The sequence below is a fragment of the Peromyscus eremicus genome, chromosome 8a (genome assembly GCF_949786415.1).
Source record: "Peromyscus eremicus chromosome 8a, PerEre_H2_v1, whole genome shotgun sequence".
NCBI classification, from domain to species: Eukaryota; Metazoa; Chordata; class Mammalia; order Rodentia; family Cricetidae; genus Peromyscus; species Peromyscus eremicus.
In genome coordinates, this window is record NC_081423.1 from 60,552,954 (window position 1) to 60,575,396 (window position 22,443).

The 22,443-nt window shown below is 44.5% G+C and overlaps 1 protein-coding gene across 1 annotated transcript in view; it reads left to right on the plus strand.

The window, feature by feature from the left end:
* The window catches only part of Ssh2 (slingshot protein phosphatase 2), a 235,608-nt gene extending 217,490 nt beyond the window's left edge, over window positions 1–18,118 (plus strand). The window contains exons 13-15 of the mRNA XM_059271250.1: window positions 389–589; window positions 11,863–12,697; window positions 15,913–18,118. Of these exons, the coding sequence (XP_059127233.1) occupies window positions 389–589; window positions 11,863–12,697; window positions 15,913–18,006 (3,130 nt within the window). The 3' untranslated portion in view covers window positions 18,007–18,118. The remainder of the gene's footprint in view (window positions 1–388; window positions 590–11,862; window positions 12,698–15,912) is intronic.
* The last annotated feature ends 4,325 nt before the right edge of the window (window positions 18,119–22,443 follow it).

Consider the following 22,443-nt stretch of genomic DNA (forward strand, 5'->3'; position numbering starts at 1 on the left):
GTTAAATCTTTACTAAGTAGATTAAGAGACTTAATATTAATATTGGGGGTGGGGGAGCTAGGCAGTAGTAGCACACTCCTTTAATCCCAGCCCCGGGGAGGCTGAGGCAGGTGGATGTCTGAGTTTGAGGCCAGCCTGGTCTACAGAGTTCGGTTCAAGACAACCAGGACTACACAGAGAAACCTTGTCTTGAGAAAAACAAGTAACTGTTAGTTAAAGTGCAGTGGAAGCTGCCTGCTTGGCCCTCATATTTGATCATAGAGTCACATGGATGTATAAGACGAAAACTTTGAAACATAGCAAAAGGAAAGAGGGTGAGAGGAGGGCCGTCCAGGGACGGAAAACCAGCTCTCACGCTGTCCTGTCTTCACCTCAATCTCCCAACTAGGAAGCATGGATCTAAGTGCCTTGTGCACTGCAAAATGGGGGTGAGTCGCTCGGCCTCCACTGTGATTGCCTACGCAATGAAGGAGTATGGCTGGAATCTGGACCGAGCCTATGACTACGTGAAGGAAAGGCGCACAGTGACCAAGCCTAACCCCAGCTTCATGAGACAACTGGAAGAGTACCAAGGGATCTTGCTGGCAAGGTGCGTCCCTACGTGGCTTTCTCTGACTCTCATTTCCGTACACTTCCATAAGGCAAGCTAAGAGGCATTTTCTGTAGCCAGTGCTCAGCCTAACTTAGATATGATTTTTTTAAACTTGGATTCATTTCTCTATCAATTTTTTCAAAATGTGAATTTAAGATTGGCATGGAAGATTAGGCAGGTAATCTTTCAGGTATTTGATAGATATAGACTAAAAGAAAAATTAGAGCCTCATTCCAGTTTTCAATTAGGTGCACATTTAATTACCACCTGTCAATATCTTATGATGCTGGCTACAGCCTCGTCAAGATGGATACCGGATGCTCCTAAAGTACTGCTAGTGTTCCCTAAAATTCTTGACGGAAAAAAACAAAAAAAAAAATTCTTTTTTTTTTCAATATTAAGTTTTACTGAGCTCTCTAGTAATTTTGGTCATGTACCAGCTGTGTACTACCCCATTTGAGGGTTATACCCAAAAACAGCTCACTCTTTAAAAACACACATACACACACACACACACACACACACACACACACACACACAAATCTTTAATCAAATTTTATATATGTGCTGTGTGAAACTGAAAAAATTACAAAGGAAAAACACCTTAGATTCAGTACCCACAAATAATAGTCAAGGCTGCCTTACCTGTTTCTCTAGGCTTTGCTTTGTCATGCATTTTGATACTTTCCCACAAAAACTACTGTTTCGGCCTTCCTTTCTACCCACACTGTCTCCAGTCGTTTCCTGTATCAATGAGAGACAACTGTTTTCAGTAATAATTGGGTAGTTGATGTTAAAATGAGTGATTTCACTACCTTTAGGGGTTAAAATCGTCATCTGCGCTTGTGTCAGATATTACATGACTTGAGGACCATTTTGTTGAGCTGTCACGTGCTGAAATTCTCTGACTTGATGGGTCTAGTTTGCTTTCCCTGTGAGCATGCTCTAGGCTGTGTTTTTAGGGTGACAGCAGATCTGGTCTGTTTTCCCTGTGAGCATGCTCTAGGCTATGTTTTTAGGGTGACAGCAGATCTGGTCTGTTTTCCCTGTGAGCATGTTCTAGGCTGTGGTTTAGGGTAATGGCACAGCTGTCTAAAAGCAGTTGCTGCTGGTGCCAGGGTTTGACTCCAGCGAGTCTCATGACTTGGTCTTGACTCTCAAATCTGGGCTGTGTTTCCACAGAAGAGAATGTTAATAGCCTTCCAGCCTATCCAGGCAGAGGGGCCACCCTCCCAGCCCCCAAAGAATTGTGAAAATGTGACCACAACGTAGCATTATGGTTTCCACTAAAAACCCCTCCCATTTACTCAGCATTTGGAATGATTTCATCTGAGCCTTTGTCTGGGAGAATACTCAATCCTCCTCTGTTTCTAAGAAGTTCTAAGTCTTTAGGACCAGTTTTTGATGTCACTTTTAGATTAAATCAGAAGGTAGGACACAGAAAATCTTTTTGGCACAAGAAAAAGGTACCTAAGCGTTTGAGGAGAACATAAATATTGTATGTTCCCAGACACACACAACACACATAACGGATATTAGGCAATGTCCTCATGTGACCTACTGAGAGGAAGGATACTACATGTTCTGCCAACTTCAGTATTTATTCTGGAATCCCAGGCTACTGCAAGCTATTGGGTTGGTTCCCCTCCCCCAGAACCCCCTCCCTCCAGTGTGGTTTTTCTTAGATGTTAAAGGAATTTCAGAAAAATCTTAAATGAGGTTGTGAAGGGCAGAATAAACCAGAAAATCACACTTCCTCTTCCCTTTTCCTTTCTTCTTCTGTTCCATCCTGACTTCCTGAGCTTGATTCATAAAGGGAGGGCAAACTCCAGAGAGAAAAAAAAAAAAACCACAGAGCCGGGCGGTGGTGGCGCACGCCTTTAATCCCAGCACTCGGGAGGCAGAGCCAGGCGGATCTCTGTGAGTTCGAGGCCAGCCTGGGCTACCAAGTGAGTTCCAGGAAAAGGCGCAAAGCTACACAGAGAAACCCTGTCTCGAAAAACCAAAAAAAAAAAAAACCACAGAATTTGCATCATTAGATCTGTTTTCTATTCCTGGTTCACCCCTTTGCTGCAGCCTTCAGAATTACTTCATGTTTTTAGTCCTCACCTGACCGCCATCTGTAAAATTAAAACATCGAGATGAAGTTGAGGACATGCAGTGGTGGCGCATGCCTTTGATCCAAGCACTTGGGAGACAGAGGCAGATGGATCTCTGAGTTCAAGGCCAACCTGGTCTACAGAGGGAGATCCAGGACAGGCTCCAAAGCTACACAGAGAAACCCTGTCTCAGAAAACCAAAGGAAAAAAAAAGATGAAGTTGAGAGAGGTGATACATGCCTTCAACTCCAGCACTTGGAGGCAGGCAGGTCTCCGTAGATTCAAGGCCAACCTGGTTTATATATCAAGCTCCAGGATAGTCAGGGCTACTTAGAGAGACCCTGTCTCAAAAAAAAAAAAAAAATTCAAGATGTCAGTCTCCCTTGTAGACTTTGGAATAAAAATGTTCATTCTGAACCAGGAGGTGGTGGCGCTCGCCTTTAATCCCAGCACTTGGGAGGCAGAAGCAGGCAGATCTCTTGAGTTCAAGGCTAGCCTGGTCTACAGCATGAGTCCAGGACAACCAGGGCTACACTGAGAAACCCTGTCTCAGAAGAACCAAAAAGAAAAGAAATAATACAGGGCAAGTGAGATGGCTTAGCAGGTAAAGTACTTGTTGCTCAAAGCTGACAACCTGAGTTCCATCCCTGAAAAAAAAAAAATGTTCTCTGTATTTTCTTTTTCACAAAACAACACTCTTTTTTTAAGACAGGCTATCACATACCACAGGCTAGCCCAGAACTTACTATGTAGCCAAGGCTAGCCTTGAGCACCTAATCCTCCTGCCTTATCTCCCAAGTGCTTGATTTATTCTTTTCATTTTTCATACCACTGTGTATTAAGGGTTGTCTCTCATCTCCTATCTCTGGGGTTACCAGAGAAGCATATGTTCATATGTTATTTATTCCCTCTTCATTGACATTAATCACCCTTCCAACATCACAAGCACATTAACTCCCCCAAAAACTGGGATGGGAAGTGTTCCTGGCATTTCTTGTGATGTCCAGGTTAGGGATATCACTTGGGCTGCTTTTGGCTGCAAATAATAGAATACCTTCATTACTGAGGGTCTCAACAAGAAACAGCTTGCTCAGGTTAGGGTTATTTAAAGAAGGTGTTAGAGGTGAATTATTTACAAAAGTGGACCTTCCACGACTAGGCTGTTTGGTAATAGTTCTTAAGCTTCAAGAGAGAGAACATTTACCATAGCCTGAAAGTTGAGACTCATGTAGAGAAAGATACCTTCAAAGACAAGCAATGACCTTTGGGTCAGAGGGACACAGCCTGAGGTGACTTTGCAGAGAGGAAAAACTGGAGACATAAAAATCCTGCCTTCCACCTCTTTCTTGTAGTCTTAGTCCATGATGTATTCGGTCGAAACTTTGGTACTTGTAGGCTAACTGCAAGTGAGTCGGGTCCAGTAGATTCTTGCTGACCCTAAAGTCCTCCACTGGGATCTGCCTGTTGAGAAGAGCAGTGAGGGGGTTGGGGATTTAGCTCAGTGGTAGAGTGCTTGCCTAGCAAGCACAAGGCCCTGGGTTCAGTCCTCAGCTCCGGAAAAAAAAAAAAAAGAAAAAGAAAGAAAGAAAGAAAGAAAGAGAAGAGAAGAGCAGTGAAGAGCCAGGCCTGGTGGAGAGTCACTGTACTCCCAGCTCTGGGGAGGAGATAGCAGGGGATCAGAAGTTGGCTGTATAGTAAGTGTGAGGCCAGCCCGAACTACATGAGATCCTGTCTCAGCAAATAAAGTAGCAGCAAAGAAAATGGATTCCTCAGACTCCTGTGGCCATCTAAGGCTCTACCAGGCTGTATAGCTTAGGAAACCAGAAGAATCGAATCCCTAGAAAAATCCTACTCAGTTTCTAAGAAATTCCATTTCCTGTCCTGGGTCTTATATTTCTTAACTGTTTTTTTTGTTTTGTTCTGTATTTCATATCCTAGGACACACAAGGTGGCTCTCAAAGAGTTAGAATTGTGACCCCAGCATCCTGCAGCTGCAGTTACTCAGAGCAGCATTGGGCATTAGCTGGAGTGGCAGCTGTCAGTTGGAGAGAGCTTGGTGTGGGGCCTCCTAATGCATTTCTGGGTAGTAACATCTGAATTGACTACAGTAAAATGGGAGCATGAGGGCACAGGCCCCATGTCAGTCCTCTGAAACGCAAAGGACTTCTTATAGCCTTCAAAATACCATTGATAGCTTAGAAAAGGCTGATTTACTCTTCCCCAGGAAGACCTAAAAAGGATGGCATCATTAAACTACTGGTATTTTTCATACTGGATTTATTTTTTCTGTTTTTATAGTTGTGGGGTGGTAATAGGCAGAACAAGTGCTGAAGCTCCATTAAACTGCCAGCAGCTCTCTCTGTCATTCTGTATTCTGATCATAGTCTGCCAGGCTTGTGTTCTGTCAGACAGGTTCAAGTTTCAAGCCTACCATTTGTGAGCTGGACCATGTGTCTATGGTATGAGGTTCCAGTCGGGGGGAGGGGAGGAGAAGCTAAGTGTCAGCTAGGAGAGTTTGTGCCTCATGTCCTCAGACACGTCCATTTTGATTATTGAAGAACCTGGTCATGAGGGCCAGAGGAGACAGGGCTTTCTCTTTACCCTGGCTGCCTGGTGAAGAGCAGTGTAGGTAGACAGCCAGCTAGCAGCAGGGAGCCTAAAATGAAAGGACATGGCTTTCTGGTCCCGTGATAGCCGAGCCTAGTTGTGTCTTAAAAGGATTTTTTCTTAATAGCTTTCTAGTTAAATAATCAAAACTATCCAGGATCATGCACAGCTCACAGAAATGCCCAGTGTTTTTCTTAGTACCCTAGAAAGAAATCACCGTGAGTCTCATTTTCCTGGTCTTACACCTCTAGCGCTGTTTTTCTCTGTATAAATTTCTAAGAGTTGATGCTTTCACCTAACATATAACAAGAAAGCAGAGGCAAGAGAATGGAGTGTATCATACATCTTGTCATTTATGTTTCTTTCCTGCTCATCTAATTAAAAAAAAAAAAACACTAAACTTTTGCCCAGAGTGGACCAGTCATATGTGTGTCTGTATTTACATGAATCCAAAATCAGGTCAGAGGCCACTCAGGGGAGGGGAGATCTGAGACATGGTTGCATCATCTGGGCCACAGGCCAGCTCTGAAGTTCTTTTTTGGCAACTTGTTTATTTACTTGGCCTGCCTAGAATAGGAGTGGGGGGGGGGGGTCAGCTGGATTAAAAGTTAACAGTTTAAAATAATAGATATGGTCTAATGTTGTACATTGACACTATCGGTGTCAAAGCGTTAGAGTACACTGGCTCCAGAGCCTCACTGGAAAGCAGTCTAGTGTTACCAGTAAAACCAGTGGTGCACACATGCTCTATGACCCATGTATTCTACTCCTGTCATATAACAACTTTGATAAACTGAAGTGTATACCAGCCACAAGAATGTCCCTGGTAGGATTGTTTATAGTAGCCAACACTGTTTGTCAACCATATGGATAAATTAATTTTGACACATTTATTTCACTTTATGAAAATACATTTACATACAGTGATGGAGCTTGAAAACATGTTAACCAAAATGATGTTTTAGGTTCGGATGTGGTGGGCATACCTCTCTCTCTCTTTTTTTTTTTTTCCAAGACAGGGTTTCTCTGTGTAGTTTTGGTGCCCCAAACTCACAGAGATCCACCTGCCTCTGCCTCCCGAGTGCTGGGATTAAAGATGTGCGCCACCATCGCCCGGCTTGGTGGGCATACCTTTAATCTCAGCAGAGGTAGGCCGATCTCTGTGAGTTCAAAGCCAGCTTGGTCTTCATAGTGAGTTCCAGGACAGCCAGGGCTATGTAGTAAGACTCATTTACAAAAGAGAGAGAGAGAGAGAGAGAGAGAGAGAGAGAGAGAGAGAGAGAGAGAGAGAGAGAGGAAAACAGCTGCAGCAACATTTTAAGGAAAAGAAAGGGAATGATAAGCACAGAATTCAAGAGGGAGGCAGCCCCCATGGAGGGTGGAGAGTGTGGGTCACAGGGAGCATGTGGAGGTGGGGCCCTTTCACAGTGATGGTAATAACGGGACTGTGTCCAGAGCTGCCTTCACTCCACTTCAGACCCATCTTCGGATTAGATTTTTTTTCTTTCTCTTTTATAAGTAGTGTCAGTTGTGTACCCAAGCCCCAGTGGAGTATTTTCTGATGCTCACTCCTCCAGGAACAGAAGGAAGTCCCTGCTGGGCATCAGGCTGTGATGTTAGCCACTTCCTCTGAAACATTCGCTGTTTACATTCATTAGCATAATTTCCATCTCATATTCCCTTTTGACTGATAATTTTTTATTGTATTAGATTTATTCATTTTATGTATAAGTGTTCTTCCTACATATATGTATGTGTACCACATGCATGCCTGGTCCCCATGGAGGTCAGAAGAGGAACTGGAGTTATGGATGGTTGTGAACCATCATGTGAGTGCTGGGAATTGAACCTGGGTCCTCTGAGAGCAAAACATGTTTTTAACCACTGAGTCATCGCTCTAGTCCTGACTGATAAGTAATTTGCAAGTTTTTGGTTTTTCGAGACAGGGTTTCTCTGTGTAGCTTTGCGCCTTTCCTGGAACTCGCTTTGGAGACCAGGCTGGTCTCGAACTCACAGAGATCCGCCTGGCTCTGCCGGGCAGTGGTGGTGCACGCCTTTAATCCCAGCACTCGGGAGGCAGAGCCAGGCGGATCTCTGTGAGTTCGAGGCCAGCCTGGGCTACAGAGTGAGTTCCAGGAAAGGTGCAAAGCTACACAGAGAAATCCTGTCTCAAAAAACAAAAACAAAAAAAAATTATACTTTGAGGGATTCTTGAGATCATGGAAACTTCTTGTTTGTTTGTTGGCTAATAGAGTCAGCTGCTGTTTTATGCTGTTAGATGGCTAAGACCAGCTACCCTCTAAGCTGTCTCCTCAGTCACATGATCACAGTCACATGATCCTCCTGTGGTGTGGAAGAGGACAGGTTTGAACAACCTCATGATAGGTGACAGTATAGAAATTAGGAAACAGCTGTATTTAGGCCTGGGAACAAAGACATCCAGATCTAAGAAAAGAAGCTTTCATAGGAAGCAAACTGGCCTTGGTTGGAAATAATATAGTTTAGTCCACACTTACCCAAAGTAGTCAGCTTGCCCCACAGGGCACCTCTCACTTTATTTGAGATGTGTGATATGTTGTCTCCTCCTAGGGGTGGCTGGAGGTCATGCGGCTTGAAAAGGGTAAAAACTCCACTGTGCACCCAGCAAAGCGATTAAGCTTGTCTTCATAAACAGACTTGAGCAGTTCCCTACAAGGGAAAGCACCCCTCTGCTGTGAAGGCCTGAGTCAGAGCGCCCCTCCCAAGCAGCATACTGTAGAGGGAATGGAGAGCAGGTGCAGAGTTGAGAAGAAATAGGGTCATATCAGTGTAGGCATGTGACTCAGCAGAACCTGTGTGGCCCCAAGCCCAGGGCAAGTTGTTTGAGGCTGAGTTTCCCTTCCACCCAGAAGTTAGGTAACTCTTTGTCTGCTTATGAATCATGGGGACTGCCAAGCACCATACTGAAAGAGCTAATCTCTGGGCAGGTGATCCTGACCAACCATACAGGCAGCTGAAAAGTTTTGGCTGGAGCTTTGGGGATTGTGCTTCCTATAAGCATGTAGTTTGAAGTGAATCTCATCGTCACCTCAGACTTTACTTCATGAAGTAACCAAAGGATGACTATGCAGTGGTCTTTGAGTTCGTGAAGAACTCTCTTTGGCCCACGTGTTTTTTCAAGTGTTGTCTCATCAACTTCTAAGATCTTTTGGAAAAGGCGTGACCTTTATATTCATCCTCTTCATTCTGTAATGGATCACTCTCTCCAGATGTACTAGGATACCTTAATTTTCTAACTTAAGAATGATCACCTTAGCCAGGTATGGTGGCACATGCCTTTAACCCCAGCATTCAGGAGACAGAGGCAGATGGATCTCTGTGAGTCCAAGGCCAGCCTAGACTACACAGTGAGTTCCAGGACAGCCAGGACCGCACAGAAAGGCCCTGTCTTAAATACCAGAAAAAAAACAAAGAAGATTGATCACCTTGGGGCTGCAAAGATGGCTCAACAACCCAAGTTTGGTGTCCAGCACCCATATTAGGTAGCTCACAACCTCCTATGACAACACCTCCTAGAGATCTAACTCTTCTTCTGGCCTCCATGGACACCCTCACAAATAAAAATAAGTCTTAAAAAGAGCAATCATGATCACTATTCTCCCACATTTGCACCAGCCTTTCTTTCCCTCTCAAAAAAGAAAAAAAGCATAGATCAAAACAAACAAAAAAACAGTAAGACAAGTTACAAAACAAAAAGCACCCCCAAAAATCGTGGCATCCATTTTGTGTTGGGCCTGCCCTGGAGTACAGTTGATATATCCAGTGACACCCTAGTGGAGAAAATTGATTTTCCATTTCCCAGCAAATATCAATTATAAATAGCTTCTTAGTTAAGACTTTGCGTCCACATCCCTTTCTCTGTGCTGAGGTTTAATCTGGTTTGAATTTGTGCAGGTCTGTGTGTACTGTCACAGTCTCTGTGCAGTTCATATGCATATCAGCCCTGTTGTGACTAGAATACCTTTTCTTGAAGTCATCCACTTCCTCTAGCTCTTTCAATCTTTCTGCCTCCTTTCCACGTAGATCCCTGAGTCTTGAAGAGAGTGTGAGAGCCCACAGAGGCTATCTAGTGAGACTTTACACAGGGTCAGAGAATATGGGCTTGCTTTACCCAGCAGGGCTGCATAATGGGATGATTTAGCCAGGGGCGTGGCTACCAGGTGTTTGGAAGGGTCTACACTTGGCTGTATGGTGTGCTTTGATCTTGTAAGGGGGAGATCTTTTGCCTCTCTCCTTGGCATATTATAAAAAGCCCTTTTGAATAAACCTCGGGGCAACTGGGTATTGACCCAGGGCCCTCCCAAAACTATCCTATGTCTCTGTCTTTCTTATCATCTCTTACTATGTTTCTACCTAATGTTTCCTCATTCCTCTCTCCTCCCCACAAGAACCCTTCGATAGGTGGGAGCAGGTCAGAGCTGGACTCCAGCAGACTCCCACAAGAGAGTAGATTTACTTATCTGATTTTCTGTGTATGATGTTTTGCCTGCATGTATGTCTGGGCACCACAAATGTGCCTGGTGCCCATGTGCCTTTGGATGCCAGAAGAGGGCATCAGATCTCCTGGAACTGGAGTTACAGGTGGTTGTGAACTACCCTGTGGGTGCTAGGAACTGAACCCCAGTCCTCTGTTGGGCTACAGCCAAGCCCAACATGCTCATTTTTTTAATTCAAAATTTAGACAAATAATGAAGCAGAGAGTAATAGCTTACCCTAGAATGATTTCTACCTAACTTAAAGGAATCACCTACCAAATGATGTTCCTCTAGATTTTTTTTTCCCCATTCTTACTCTAACATGTAAAACTTACTTTTCCACTTAACCGTATACTTCAGATATCAGTCCACTGAAATGACTAACAAAAAATGTTTCTATTTTTTAATATTTTATTTGGAGGGCTGGAGAAATGGCTCGGGGACTAAGAGCACTTACTGCTCTTCCAGAAGATCTGACTTTGGTTCCCAGCACCCATATTAAGTAGCTCACAACAACCTGTAACTCCATTTCTAGGGGATCCAATATCTCTGGCCCCTGTGGACACCTGCAGTCACAGTCACATACCCCATACACACACACCCATAATTAAAAGTAACAAAAATAAATTATTTTATTATTATTATTTTGTGTAGATAGGTGCCAGAGGGGACATCAGATCCTCTTAACAGACAGTTGTGAATCACCATGTAGGGACTGAAAATCAAACCCAGGTCCTCTGGAAGAGAATCCAGTACTTTTAACTACTGAGCTATCTCTCCAGCCCCATTTTTATTATTTTCAATTATGTATATATGTCTGTGTGAGAGTATATGATGTGTGCAGATGCCCAGAGAGGTCAGATGTATCTGATTCCCCTGGCGCTAGAGTTATAGACAGTTGTGAACCCCTGATATAGGTGCTGGGAACAGAACTTGGGTCCTCTGGCGGAGTGGAAAGTCCTCTTAACCACTAAGCCATCTCTCTAGCCCCCAATGTCTGACAGTTTTAACAACCTTATACCTTATAGCATATAGTTATATGGCCTGTAGTTTTCTTTTTTCTTTGTATTTATGTATGTATGCATGTGTTTCTGTGTGTGTGCCGATATGTGTGCACATGTGCGTGCAGAGGCCACAAGTCAGTGCAGGATGTCTTCTTCAGTCACTTCTTCACCCTGCTGAGACATGGTCTCTCACTGAACATGGAGCTTGCCAATTGTATGGCAAGCTCTTTACCAGTTGAACCGTTTTTCCAGACCTGCCTTAAGTTTAAATAAATCCACTTTTCTTTTTGGTGTTTCATTTTTTTAATACAACAGACAATGCTATAGTAAATATCCATATGTATATATACACGCCCTTAAAGTATTTATCCAAGAAAACGTATAACAGGAAAAACTGATTATTTTTAAGGGTTAAATCTGGAGAGCTATTGCCACACTTGACTCTTAAAAGAAAGCCTGCAGGACCAGTGAGAGGCCCCATCAGGTAAAACGCTTGCTACTAAGCACCAAGTTCAATCCCCAGGTGCTGGAAGGAGGAACCAACTCTCCCAGGTTGTCCTCTGACCTTCACTTGTATGCCATGGTATGGCACAAACAGTAAATGCAATTAAAAAGTAATTTAAAGTCTATAGTTCACACTCTCACCAACACCATGAAAGAACTTGTCAACAATGGTTGTTAACAATTTTGGCTATCATCAATCTGATTACAAAAAAAAAAAATCAGAACTCAACACTCAGAGGCAGAAGCAGAGGGAGCTCTGTGATCCTCATAGTGTGTTCCAGGTCAGCAAGGCTATGTAGTGAGACCCTGTCTCAAAACAACAGGGACAAAAAAATTAGTCTCAGCAATGTATTGTTGTTTGCTTTGTTTGATTTTGCTCCTGTTAAGTTGTGCACATTTTGATGTGTTTATTGTCTTGGTCCATTGAATAGTAGCAAGGCATTTTGCAGGTGATTGAGGTTTCTCTGGCTGTGATTTCCTGGAAGGATGTTGACTGTTGTCACAAACCAAAGTAACGTGTTTCCTGTATGTGTCATCCACAGCAAACAACGGCATAACAAACTCTGGAGATCTCATTCAGATAGTGACCTCTCAGACCACCACGAACCCATCTGCAAACCTGGGCTCGAGCTCAACAAGAAGGAGATGACCACTTCAGCAGACCAGATTGCTGAGGTAAAGACTGTGGAGAACCTTGCAGCCATGCCGCCTGTCTTTGTGGAGCATGTGGCTCCACAAGATGCAAATCAGAAAGGGCTTTGTACCAAAGAAAGAGTCATCTGCTTGGAGTTTTCGTCACAGGACTATCATGCCGGACAGATTGAAGATGAATTAAACTTAAATGACATCAATGGATGCTCATCAGGGTGTTGTCTCAATGAATCAAAATTTCCTCTTGACAATTGCCACGCATCTAAAGCCTTACTGCAACCTGGACAGGCCTCTGAAGTGGCCAATGAGTTCCCAGACTTAGCAGTGGAAGATTTGGAGACAGATGCACTGAAGGCAGACATGAGTGTCCACTTACTGCCAATGGAAGAGTTGACATCGCGACTGAAAGACCTCCCCATGTCACCTGATCCGGAGTCACCAAGCCCCCAACCCAGCTGCCAAGCTGCCATCTCCGATTTTAGTACAGATCGTATTGATTTCTTTAGTGCCCTTGAGAAATTTGTAGAGCTTTCTCAAGAAACCCGGTCTCGATCTTTTTCCCACTCAAGGACAGAAGAACTAGGTGGAGGAAGGAGTGAGGGTTGTCGCCTGTCAATGTTAGAAGTAACGCCTTCCGAAATGGCAGCTGATGACCAGAGAAGCAGCTCTTTGAGTAATACTCCCCATGCATCTGAAGAATCTTCAGTGGATGAGGACCAGTCAAAGGTAAAACTGCTTTATGGTTTCTGTTTAATGAAATTCTCACCAAAGAAACTACTGAAAATTCTGCTGTGTTAACTTCTGTGGGGGGGGGGGGCCTCACTCTTGCTAAACCAGCAGTGTTCCACTGAGCTTACCGCCCTAACTTCTTTTTTATTATTATATGTATATGTGTTGGCATATTCACATGAGAGGAGGTGCCCAGGGAGGTCAGAGTGATCGGATTCCCCTAGAGCTTGAGTACAGGGGTTGTGAGCTACCCACCACAGGTGCTGGGGACTGAGCTGTCATCCCTATACATGCTCTTAACCACTGAGCCATTTCTTCAGCCCCTTGACTCTCTTGGATGTTAGTAAAGATTTCACTAGTAAACAGTGAAACAATCGAGCTGAGATCTTCCTTTAAAACGTAGGGTGCTTTTTTTAAGGATTTTATCTTTTCAGGCTTTGGTGTCGTTTTAGATTTATTTTATTTTATGTGTATAAATATTTTGCCTGCATGTATATGTGTGTACCACATGTATGCCTGGTGCCCACAGAAGTCAGAAGAGGGCTTCAGCTCCCCCAGAACTAGAGTTGTGAGCCACTGTGTGGGTGCTAGGAATCAAACCCAGGTGGTCTCCAAAAGTAACAAGTGCCCTTAACTGCTGAGCCATCTCTCTATCCCCTGTTGGAGCATTTCTGAAAGGGGTAACAAAGGTGAGAATGAGTCAAAACAAATGTCCTGACTAAGCAAAGGGGGGGTCCTTTCTGTGGACCCCTGGGGCTCAGATCAAATCTCAGCAATGATGAAATGCCATAGTGCTGCCTGAGTGAGATCTGTCTCTGAGAAGATGGATTTATTTGAGAAACATTTTATCTCAGAAAGTTTACAAGCTAAACATGTGCAAATAGTTGCTGGAGTAGCAGCAGATGCCCATGCTGAGTTCAGTGATGCTGTTAATAACATTTATGAATTTATCTCCAGTCCTGTGGTGCTCAAGAGTCAAGAGATGATTTGGGAGAGTGAATTTGGGAGCAGACAGTATCCTAAGATTCCTAAGTGGCATATGATTTGTTTTGTTTTGTTTTTCAAGGCAAGGTTTCTCTGTGTAGCATTGGCTTTCCTGGAACTCACTCTGTAGACCAGGCTGGCCTCAAACTTAGTTATCTGCCTGCCTCTGCCTCTCAAGCCCTGGGATTAAAAGCATGTACCACCATGCCTGGCAATATATGATTTCTTATGAACCATATGAGAAGTAGGAGGAAATACCGTAGATAATCAAAAGAGTTGCTTTGTTTTGTTTTGTTTGTCTGTTTGTTTTGAAACAAACTCTTAGATTTACTCTAACATACAAAACTTCTCCTAATAATCTTAATGGACCTGATTATATTTTTGTGATGTATTTATTTTGCAGTACTGGGTATTGAACACAAGGCCCTGTGTATACCAGGAGAGAGTTTTACCAGCTGAGCTTGGTACTAACAGCCCTGGATAGATACCTGAGATCTCATGATTTCTACCTTATTTCATACGTCATTTCTTTTCCTCAACCACCCAAAACAACTCTTGCCTCCACTTCTGTCTTCTGCCTTTGTTGTGTTTCTATGGGAAGTCAGAAGTTTAGGCTCTCTTTATGGACCAGTCAGTGCAGTAGCAGACAGAAATAGCCTTCCCACTGAGCCCTTGGTCATATGAGTACTCCTTCCATGGCCGTGCACATACCAGGCTCACCAGTTCTGCCAAGATGTCACCAGTTCTGCTTGATGTCCTGGCAGATTTCTCCCAAAGGCAAGACTGACCTTTTTAGTTTATACCAACTAAGACTCTTTGAAGGAGAAAGACCAGCACAATTCCTGAGGAAATATTGTTCTGAAGTCTTATATAAAATGTTAACAAACCATGCTGATAATGATAATGCTCTGACTTGAAGGAGGGCCATTTCTAGTTTTTGAAGTTAATACTTTTTTTGCAGTGGAACTTGTTTTTTTTTTTTTTCTGGGTTTGGGGGTGTCTGTTCTCAATCCATGGGAATTGTTACCAGTAAAGAGGTAAAATATGAGAGATCAGGGTCCTAAGGTTGCTGAGGGCCATGGCTGAGTCCAAGCCATGGCTGACAAGCCAATGATACCTTTCCCAGAAAGAGCCACATGAAATTTAGGGATTGTTGCCAGGTACATGCTTTTAATCTCAGTACTAGAGAGGCAGAGACAGGCAGATCTCTTTGAGTCCAAGACCTGGTCTATGTAGTGAGTTCTGTCTCAAAAAAGAAAGGGCTGGAGAAATGGCTTCTCAGTTTAGAGCACTTGTTCTTGCAGACCTGGGTTCAATTCCTAGCACCTATGTGGTTGCTCATAACTGTTCATAATTCTGTTTCCAGGGGACCTGATGTCCTCTTCTGACCTTTACAAGCACTAGATATGCATATATGGTACACATGCATGCAGGCAAAACATTCATACACTACACAGAAGACTTAAAAATCTTAAAAGAGGCTGGTAGTGGTATACTAGTGCCTTTAATCCCAGCACTAGGGAAGTAAAGCAGGCAGACCTCTGAGTTTGAGGCCAGCCTGGTCTACAGAGTGAGTTCCAGGACAGCCAGGGCTACACAGAGAAAACGTGTCTCAGAAAGAAAAAAAAGAAAAAAAGCTTAAAAGAAAAAGAAATTTAGAGATTGTGAGGTCAGATACAAAGCAAATTCTCCCAGCTAGAAGGAACGATGATGTGGTAAAAGCTAATGAGAGAAAGGAGCAGTAACTCTTCAAATCAGACATCAGATAACAGCCACAGCCATCTTGATGGCCCTATCTTATACTAGGCATATTGAAAGAACTGTGGTCACCACTGAATAAGTTCCTATCACATTAGAAGTTAATAAGCCAGCTAGGAAAGGTTCCATTCACCTCTTCATGGTCTAAGTCCTGGAGGCTCACGATACTATGAAAATATGGATTATAAATCCCCATAGCTATTTGCAAGTTTTCAAAGTCCTTGATTAAAATGTTGCTTGAGTAAACAGAACAAAATCTAGTAAACAGTGATATACCTTATAATGAATTTTCTCCTGGCGTTAATGATGAGTCTTGTTTTGTTTCCATGGTCTGACAACACAGTGAGCCTGTGCACCTGGTACCCGTAATTTATGTTCTCATAGATAGACAGGCTCTCTTGGATTAGAGGTTACTAAGTGAAATACTAGCCACAATTTGCCATAATCATCTCACTATTTTCTCTTCTTAGGCAGTCTCAGAACTTGTCAGCCCAGACACCATCATGCAATCTCACTCAGAAAATGCAATTTCAGTCAAAGAAATTGTCACTGAAATTGAGTCCATTCGTCAAGGAGTTGGGCAGGGTCAGTTAAAAGGAGACATACTCTCTAACCCATGCCATACACCAAAGAAGAACACCATCCAAGAGCTGCCTCTGGAGAGGGCACAGGCCCCTGAGAACAAAGCTGGACATTTGGAGCAAGACGAGAGTTTGTATGCAGACCAGCCTGAACTAGCCGAAGAATCAGGGAAGTGCAACTCAGAAGGCTGTCCAGCCACACACTCATCCACAGTAGACTTGGAAGAAGAGGAACCAGGTGAGGGAGAACAGGACTGGGGCCCAGGGATGCAGCCTGGTGCCAAGTGGTGCCCTGGGTCTGTGAAGCGAGCCACCCTGGAGTTTGAAGAGCGCTTGCGACAGGAGCAGGAGCACCATGGCACTGCCTCTGCAGGTACCACATTATCCAATCGCAAAAACTCTAAGAACGATTCTTCTGTAGCAGACCTAATGCCAAAATGGAGAAGTGATGAAACCACCCCAGAACATTCATTTCCCCTCAGAGAAGCAGAGATGAGCAAGGGGAAAGGGAAACTGAGTGGGGCGGAAGCTGGACCACTATCCCATGCTGAGCATAATGCCACTGCTCCGGCCCCTGAGCTGCTGGAAAGTCATCCCTTGCAAGCACCTCAGGACTGCCGAGGGTCAGACACTGGAACTAAGAAGCAGGAAGGAGATATAAAGAAGCAGAGGACTGTGATTCCAAACCAGGGATTCGAGATACAGGCCATCCCTCTTCCCCTTCCCAAGAGAATAGAAATCATCGAGTACACACAAACAGTTACATCACTTGATCCCACTGAGCCAGGAGGTGAAACAGCACCCAGCAAAGAGGGTGAAAAACAAGGACTGAGGAAGGTGACGATGGAGAGGCCTGTCGCTATGTTTTGTGCGCTGGATGAAAATCTCAACAGGACTCTGGACCCCAGCCAGGTTCCCCTGCATCCCCAAGTGCTACCTCTGCCTCACTCTTCCTCCGAGTATGACAGGCTCACTGACCCAACCCCCATCCTAAGTAGCCCTGAAGACAAGGGAAACAGCCCTTCAGTACCCTTGGAGAAAGCAGCACCTTTGGTCAGTTGCAGTACCCACATAGCATCCGCCAACTTGGATTACCTGTATCCCCAGTCTGTGGTTCACCTGGAAGGCTGCACAGAGCGGAGCAGCACCACAGACAGCGAGCCGTCCACAGAGCAGGTTAGCTGGGAAGACGGCCAGCAGGGCTTCCTTGTAGGTAGCAGTGGAACGGCACACAAGTTCTCTCAGTTAAGTAATGAAGACCTAAGTTTAATTAACAAACTTGGGGACAATGTTGGGGTATCACAGAAAAAACTGGACCCGTCATCGTCACCTGAAGCCTGTCGAATCCCACATAGCTCTAGTAGTGAAAATATAAGAAATCTCAGCCACAGCCCTGGTGTAGTGAAGGAGCGCACTAAAGAAATTGAGTCTCGAGTGATCTTCCAGGGAGGGGTCACCAAAACATCACAAATGAGGCGCTCGGCTTCTCTTGCCAAGTTGGGTTACCTGGACCTTTGTAAAGACTACTTAGCAGAGCGAGAGCTTGTCTCCTCGGAATCCCCTCATCTCAAATTGCTTCAGCCCTTCATCAGAACAGACTCAGGCATGCATGCCTTGATGGCCCAGGAGCCCTCAGAAAGCCCAGGTGCCCACCAGAACCCACAGCCCACCAAGTATTTCGTAGAGCAACTCAAAACAACAGAGTGTATTGTGCAGAGCAAACCAGTGGAGAGGCCCCTTGTGCAGTATGCCAAAGAGTTTGGGTACAGCCAGCAGTGTTTGCTCCCTAGGGCAAGACCAGAATTGACTAGTTCTGAAGCAGGCCTTCCTTTGCTACAGACACAGGGTCTGCAGTGTACAGGCCCCGCTCCAGGGCTGGCCGTGGCACCCCGCCAGCAACACGGCAGAACTCACCCCCTTAGGAGACTGAAAAGAGCAAATGATAAAAAACGGACAACCAACCCCTTCTATAACACCATGTGATCCTGAGCCTGCACACACGGTTTTCTAAGAGAAATGTTTGTGAAGGGCGGTGTGATATGTGAGGAACGTGCACTTTATCGTTAATTTTATAATATTTTGTCATTTTACTGTTCCTGGCTCATGCAGGGTTTGAGTTTTTTCGTGTGTGTTGTGTGCGTGTGTGTGTGTGTGTGTGTGTGTGTGTGTGTGTGTGTGTGTGTGTGGATTTGGATGGCAAGATCATTTTTTATTTTTAAAAAATTCAAACCTCAAAAAAATTTTTTTTCAAAGAGCACCTTTTTCAAAGGCAAATTGCTGTTTTTCAATCACTGCCACCTGTCACTTTCTCATTTGCCCTCTGATTGATTGAGGGAAGAACAGAGGGCAGGTGGCACTGAGGCTGGGGATTGGAGAGGCCTCACCAGGCCCAAAGCGGCCTGCCCACTGAGGGCAGGGGGAGGTCGCTGCTCCGGCCTGCCTCTCCAGCCCTTCTCTGGAGCTCATGAAGTCGCGGGTTCTGCTCTGCCTTAAGAGGCAGTTGAGACTCTGTTTCTTCTGGTATACCAGAACATATCAATCATTATGAAAAAGGGATTGGTGATTGGCCTAGCGATAGAATTCTACAAAGCAAATAATTTTCCCCAAGAAAACAATCTGAAAATCTGAGAGGACCCTAAGCCAAACCCAAGGTCATCAGTAGACACGCATTGAGGGAGGGTTGAAGCAGAGGTGGAAACGCAGCCCCCGAGTGACTTGTGGTTAGTGGGGTCCACACAGGTGGGCCTGGCCCCTCTGCTAGGTGACAGGCTCTGCCACAGGCTTGAAAAACAGCAGCATCAGTGTGTTCTTGTAAAATGAATTCATATGTGGGGTTTTAACCCTTCCGTTACTTGAATATTCTGTGGGCCTTCTGAGTTGAACGGCCGTAGTTTTCCAATTCATTTTCTTCTCTCTTGCTGTTTTCCCTCTCCTGCCCCTTCCTTAATTTCACAAATTATATTTTAATTGTTACATTGAATACATATAACCTATTGAACACAGTTTTCTATGTTAGCCCTGTTAACACTTGACCTAAGTTGTTTTTTTTCCTCATTTTCCTGGAAGGTTTGTCTTTTCTCTACAGTTCATACACAGTATTTATGTACATAATGTCACTTTTTAATGTTTTGTTGTTGATATTGTGGGGTCTTTTTTGATTTATTCTTTTTAAGGAGTAGAGTTGCAACTGGAAAACAGACACCAGAAATAAACTGATAGTTGTTGATAGGAATCTACACAGTATATTGATGGTGACTTTAATTGTTTTAAATGGAAACTTCTAATTGCCAGCTCCTGCCAAATTATGCACTTCCTCTTCAGAAGCCCTCGTAGGCTCCCGTTAGACCCCCCTGAATGCTAACGTCTCAGAACATTGTTTGTCAGAATTGAAGCACAGCCAGGCAATGTGTGTGCATTGCTCAAAGGAGCCTCCTGTGGGGCTGAGGCTTGGGGCGGCTCAGCCAAGGCACAGATTCCATTTAGGGTCCCATTGCTTTGTTGTGTTGTGATGCCCTTTAACACTGGTGGACCTGCTGTAAATAAGCCTCTGAGAGTCTTCGAGAAAACGTCTGACCTGAAACAAATAACCCAGTAACCCACCATAGCGCATCAAAACTGAAAAGGTCTACACATTTGTTTCCTGCTGGCTTTTGTTGATGTCCACATTGCTGAGGATTGTGTAGGTAAGAGCCAGGGACTCAGGTTTTTAGTTTATCACAGATTATCATCAGAGACAGAATTTGGAGGGAGCAGGTAGTGGGATACAGAAAAGGGAAACGGTCCATTTTCAAGTTCTTCAGAGCTGTGGATCCAGTTGCCATACTAAAGCCATGGTTGGGTATGATGTCACTGCCAGGGGGCAGGCAGAGGCCAGCTGCTGAAAACGTATGGTGTAGGAGGTATGTGTGCCTGTGCTGTCTTTCAGTGGTTTCTTTGAATGCCACAGCTTTGTGAGTCCTGTGTTGTCTCATTAGGTGGTGTGTACCAGTGTGAGGGGGGGTTGGGAGGCAAGGTGATGAATTCCAGGGCTTTCTGCTAAAGAGCCCTGTCTACCAATATGATGGTAGGACAGGAAAATATGGTAGAGTAAGGAATATCTGCATGAAGGTTGAGAGAGTGGCATCACCAAAAAGTAGTAATAAAAGCTGGGTGTAGTGGCTCACATCTGTAATCTCAGCACTTGCTGAGGCAGAAGGATCACTATGAGTTGAAGGGCAGCTTAAGCTACAGAGTGAGACACTGTGTCAAAAAAGGGACATCAATATGCCACACATTATCAACAATGGGCACTATCCTCTCATTTGCCAATACAGAATGCATTTCTCACAGCAGAGACTGAGAGAAAACCCTCTAATGCTTTTTTTTTGGGGGGGGGGGTACCTATTTCTGTTTAAAAAAAATGGGAGAAACCATCTTGTGCTGTCTTCCTTCTTAATTAAATTTCTTATCATTTAACTCACCTGCCTAGGTATCTCACACAGGGTCTATAATTCAGCTATGCCAAAGGGTCTTGCCAGCCCTCCCAAACCCCCACATTTGGGTGTTCTTAAGTCATGTTCATGGCTAAGGCAGGTACATAATAAGCTTCAACTTTTGATAATTTCAGATAACCTCTTTGCCTTTTCTGTTCGTGGAAAGTCCAGACTAACTGGTGAACAGCTAAGCAGGAAAAACCTTGACCTTGACCAGCACTTCACCTCCTGCTCAATGCCTTCCTATCTTTACTGTTTTGAAGAGCACTGTAGTCCTGTCAGTGGTCCTGGAAGAGTGTGTGAGTGAGCGCACATGTGAGCGCTTCCACAGGCTGGGCTGATAGTTCAGTGCCTGGGATAATGGCCCAGGAGCAGACAGGACTAGAGCTGTAGTCTGGGTGGACCGGGAAGTAGGGGAGGAGCCCAGCCACTGTGGGCTTTTAGAAACGGCAGCAACAGAGCAGGGGGCACTCACACGCATTTTGGTTGCCTCTCGTTCTTTTTAACACATTTGCTCCTGCATCCCCACCTCTTCAGGATCTTCAATGTTTTCCTGCTCTGCACCTTTCTCTCCACACTGTTCCCTCCTTTCTCATTTTGGGAAGTACCCAGAGCTCCAGGGGCAGCCTGGGAATACATCCCAGGCTCTGAGGCCTCCTGCTCCTGAGCCCAGATGCCTCATCTGAGAAGCCTCTGGCTCCGCAGCTCACAAGAGTCTTCACCTGAGAGTTTCATTTAGTAAAAATGTTCTGTGCGAGTTGGGTTTTTTCTAAGAAAGCATTATGCAAAAAGTTTTAAGGGCATTTTAAAGAAAAGCCATTTTTTGGGCTTTTTCAAACTATTTGTGGATACTTTGTTTACTTTGTGAGTATTAAAATATGCATCATCTTGGTGGCTACTCAGGCACCGAAGCCATGTCTGTCCTGTGAGTCCTTCCCCAGAGAAATGCCATATTACTGTCAGCCCCTGTGGATAAATGGGTCAGGTGTGGCTGATCTCCATCTGTGCCCTGCACTCATCCAGCAGTCTTTTTTCTCAGTGCTGATGTGTCTTCATAGTGATGATGGTGATGGTGAATGGCTAGTATGGTGGTTTCATTTTCAATTTTCGATGGTAGACAAGGTGACATTTTCATTGTCTCAGCACCAGTCCAATTTAAAGCATCATGGACACTGTTATCCCTTCCAGACTAAAAGATCAAGCATGTATTGGACATAAGTGTATGTGTTGCCTCGACTCATCTGGCACCCATATTAGGAAGAGGCGGGCCACCAAAGCAGGAAACTGCACACTCCTTTGCCCCAGGCTTTGGGACTTCTTGATGCCATGGAGAGCTATTGCAAGGTGCTTCTGTGTCGCTCCAGCCTGAAGCGGAGGTGACTAGGCCTAGCTTCTGCTATGAAGAGAACCAGCCTCATCTCAGTGTCCCAGAGATCTAGGATGGGGTTTCTAAACTGGAATCATCCCTTATCAGCTTGAAGAGCCCCCTCCCCAAAAGGTATATGGCTGGGGCTGCCATCTGTCTTCACAGTGTCCTGCCTACAGAGAGCTGATACCCCAAATGGAAAACTGAGGAACTAACCTGATGTTTCCTAGTCAGTAAGCCCACTGGGAATTGTTTGGTTTTATGGGTTTTTATTGTGATTTGTTTGGCATAGCTAAAGGTGCCTTCCCCTCCCCCTTTTTTTAAACTTTGTTTTGTAAAACTTGTTCAAAACACAGACAAGTCCAAAAGACTCGCACTGACTGTTGTTACCTTTGCCCAGGCTACCCCAAACTTCTATGCTCTCGTTTTATTAAATAAAAGCAGGTGCTCCCTGGAATCTCTGGGACCTTTTTGAGGCATTTAAAGCAGAATATAAAGAGTGGTCTCATCTCCTTCCTTAATCTTCCTGGTGGTTGGGATGTCCCACTTGTATCATAGTTGTTTTTATTATTACTGATGTGC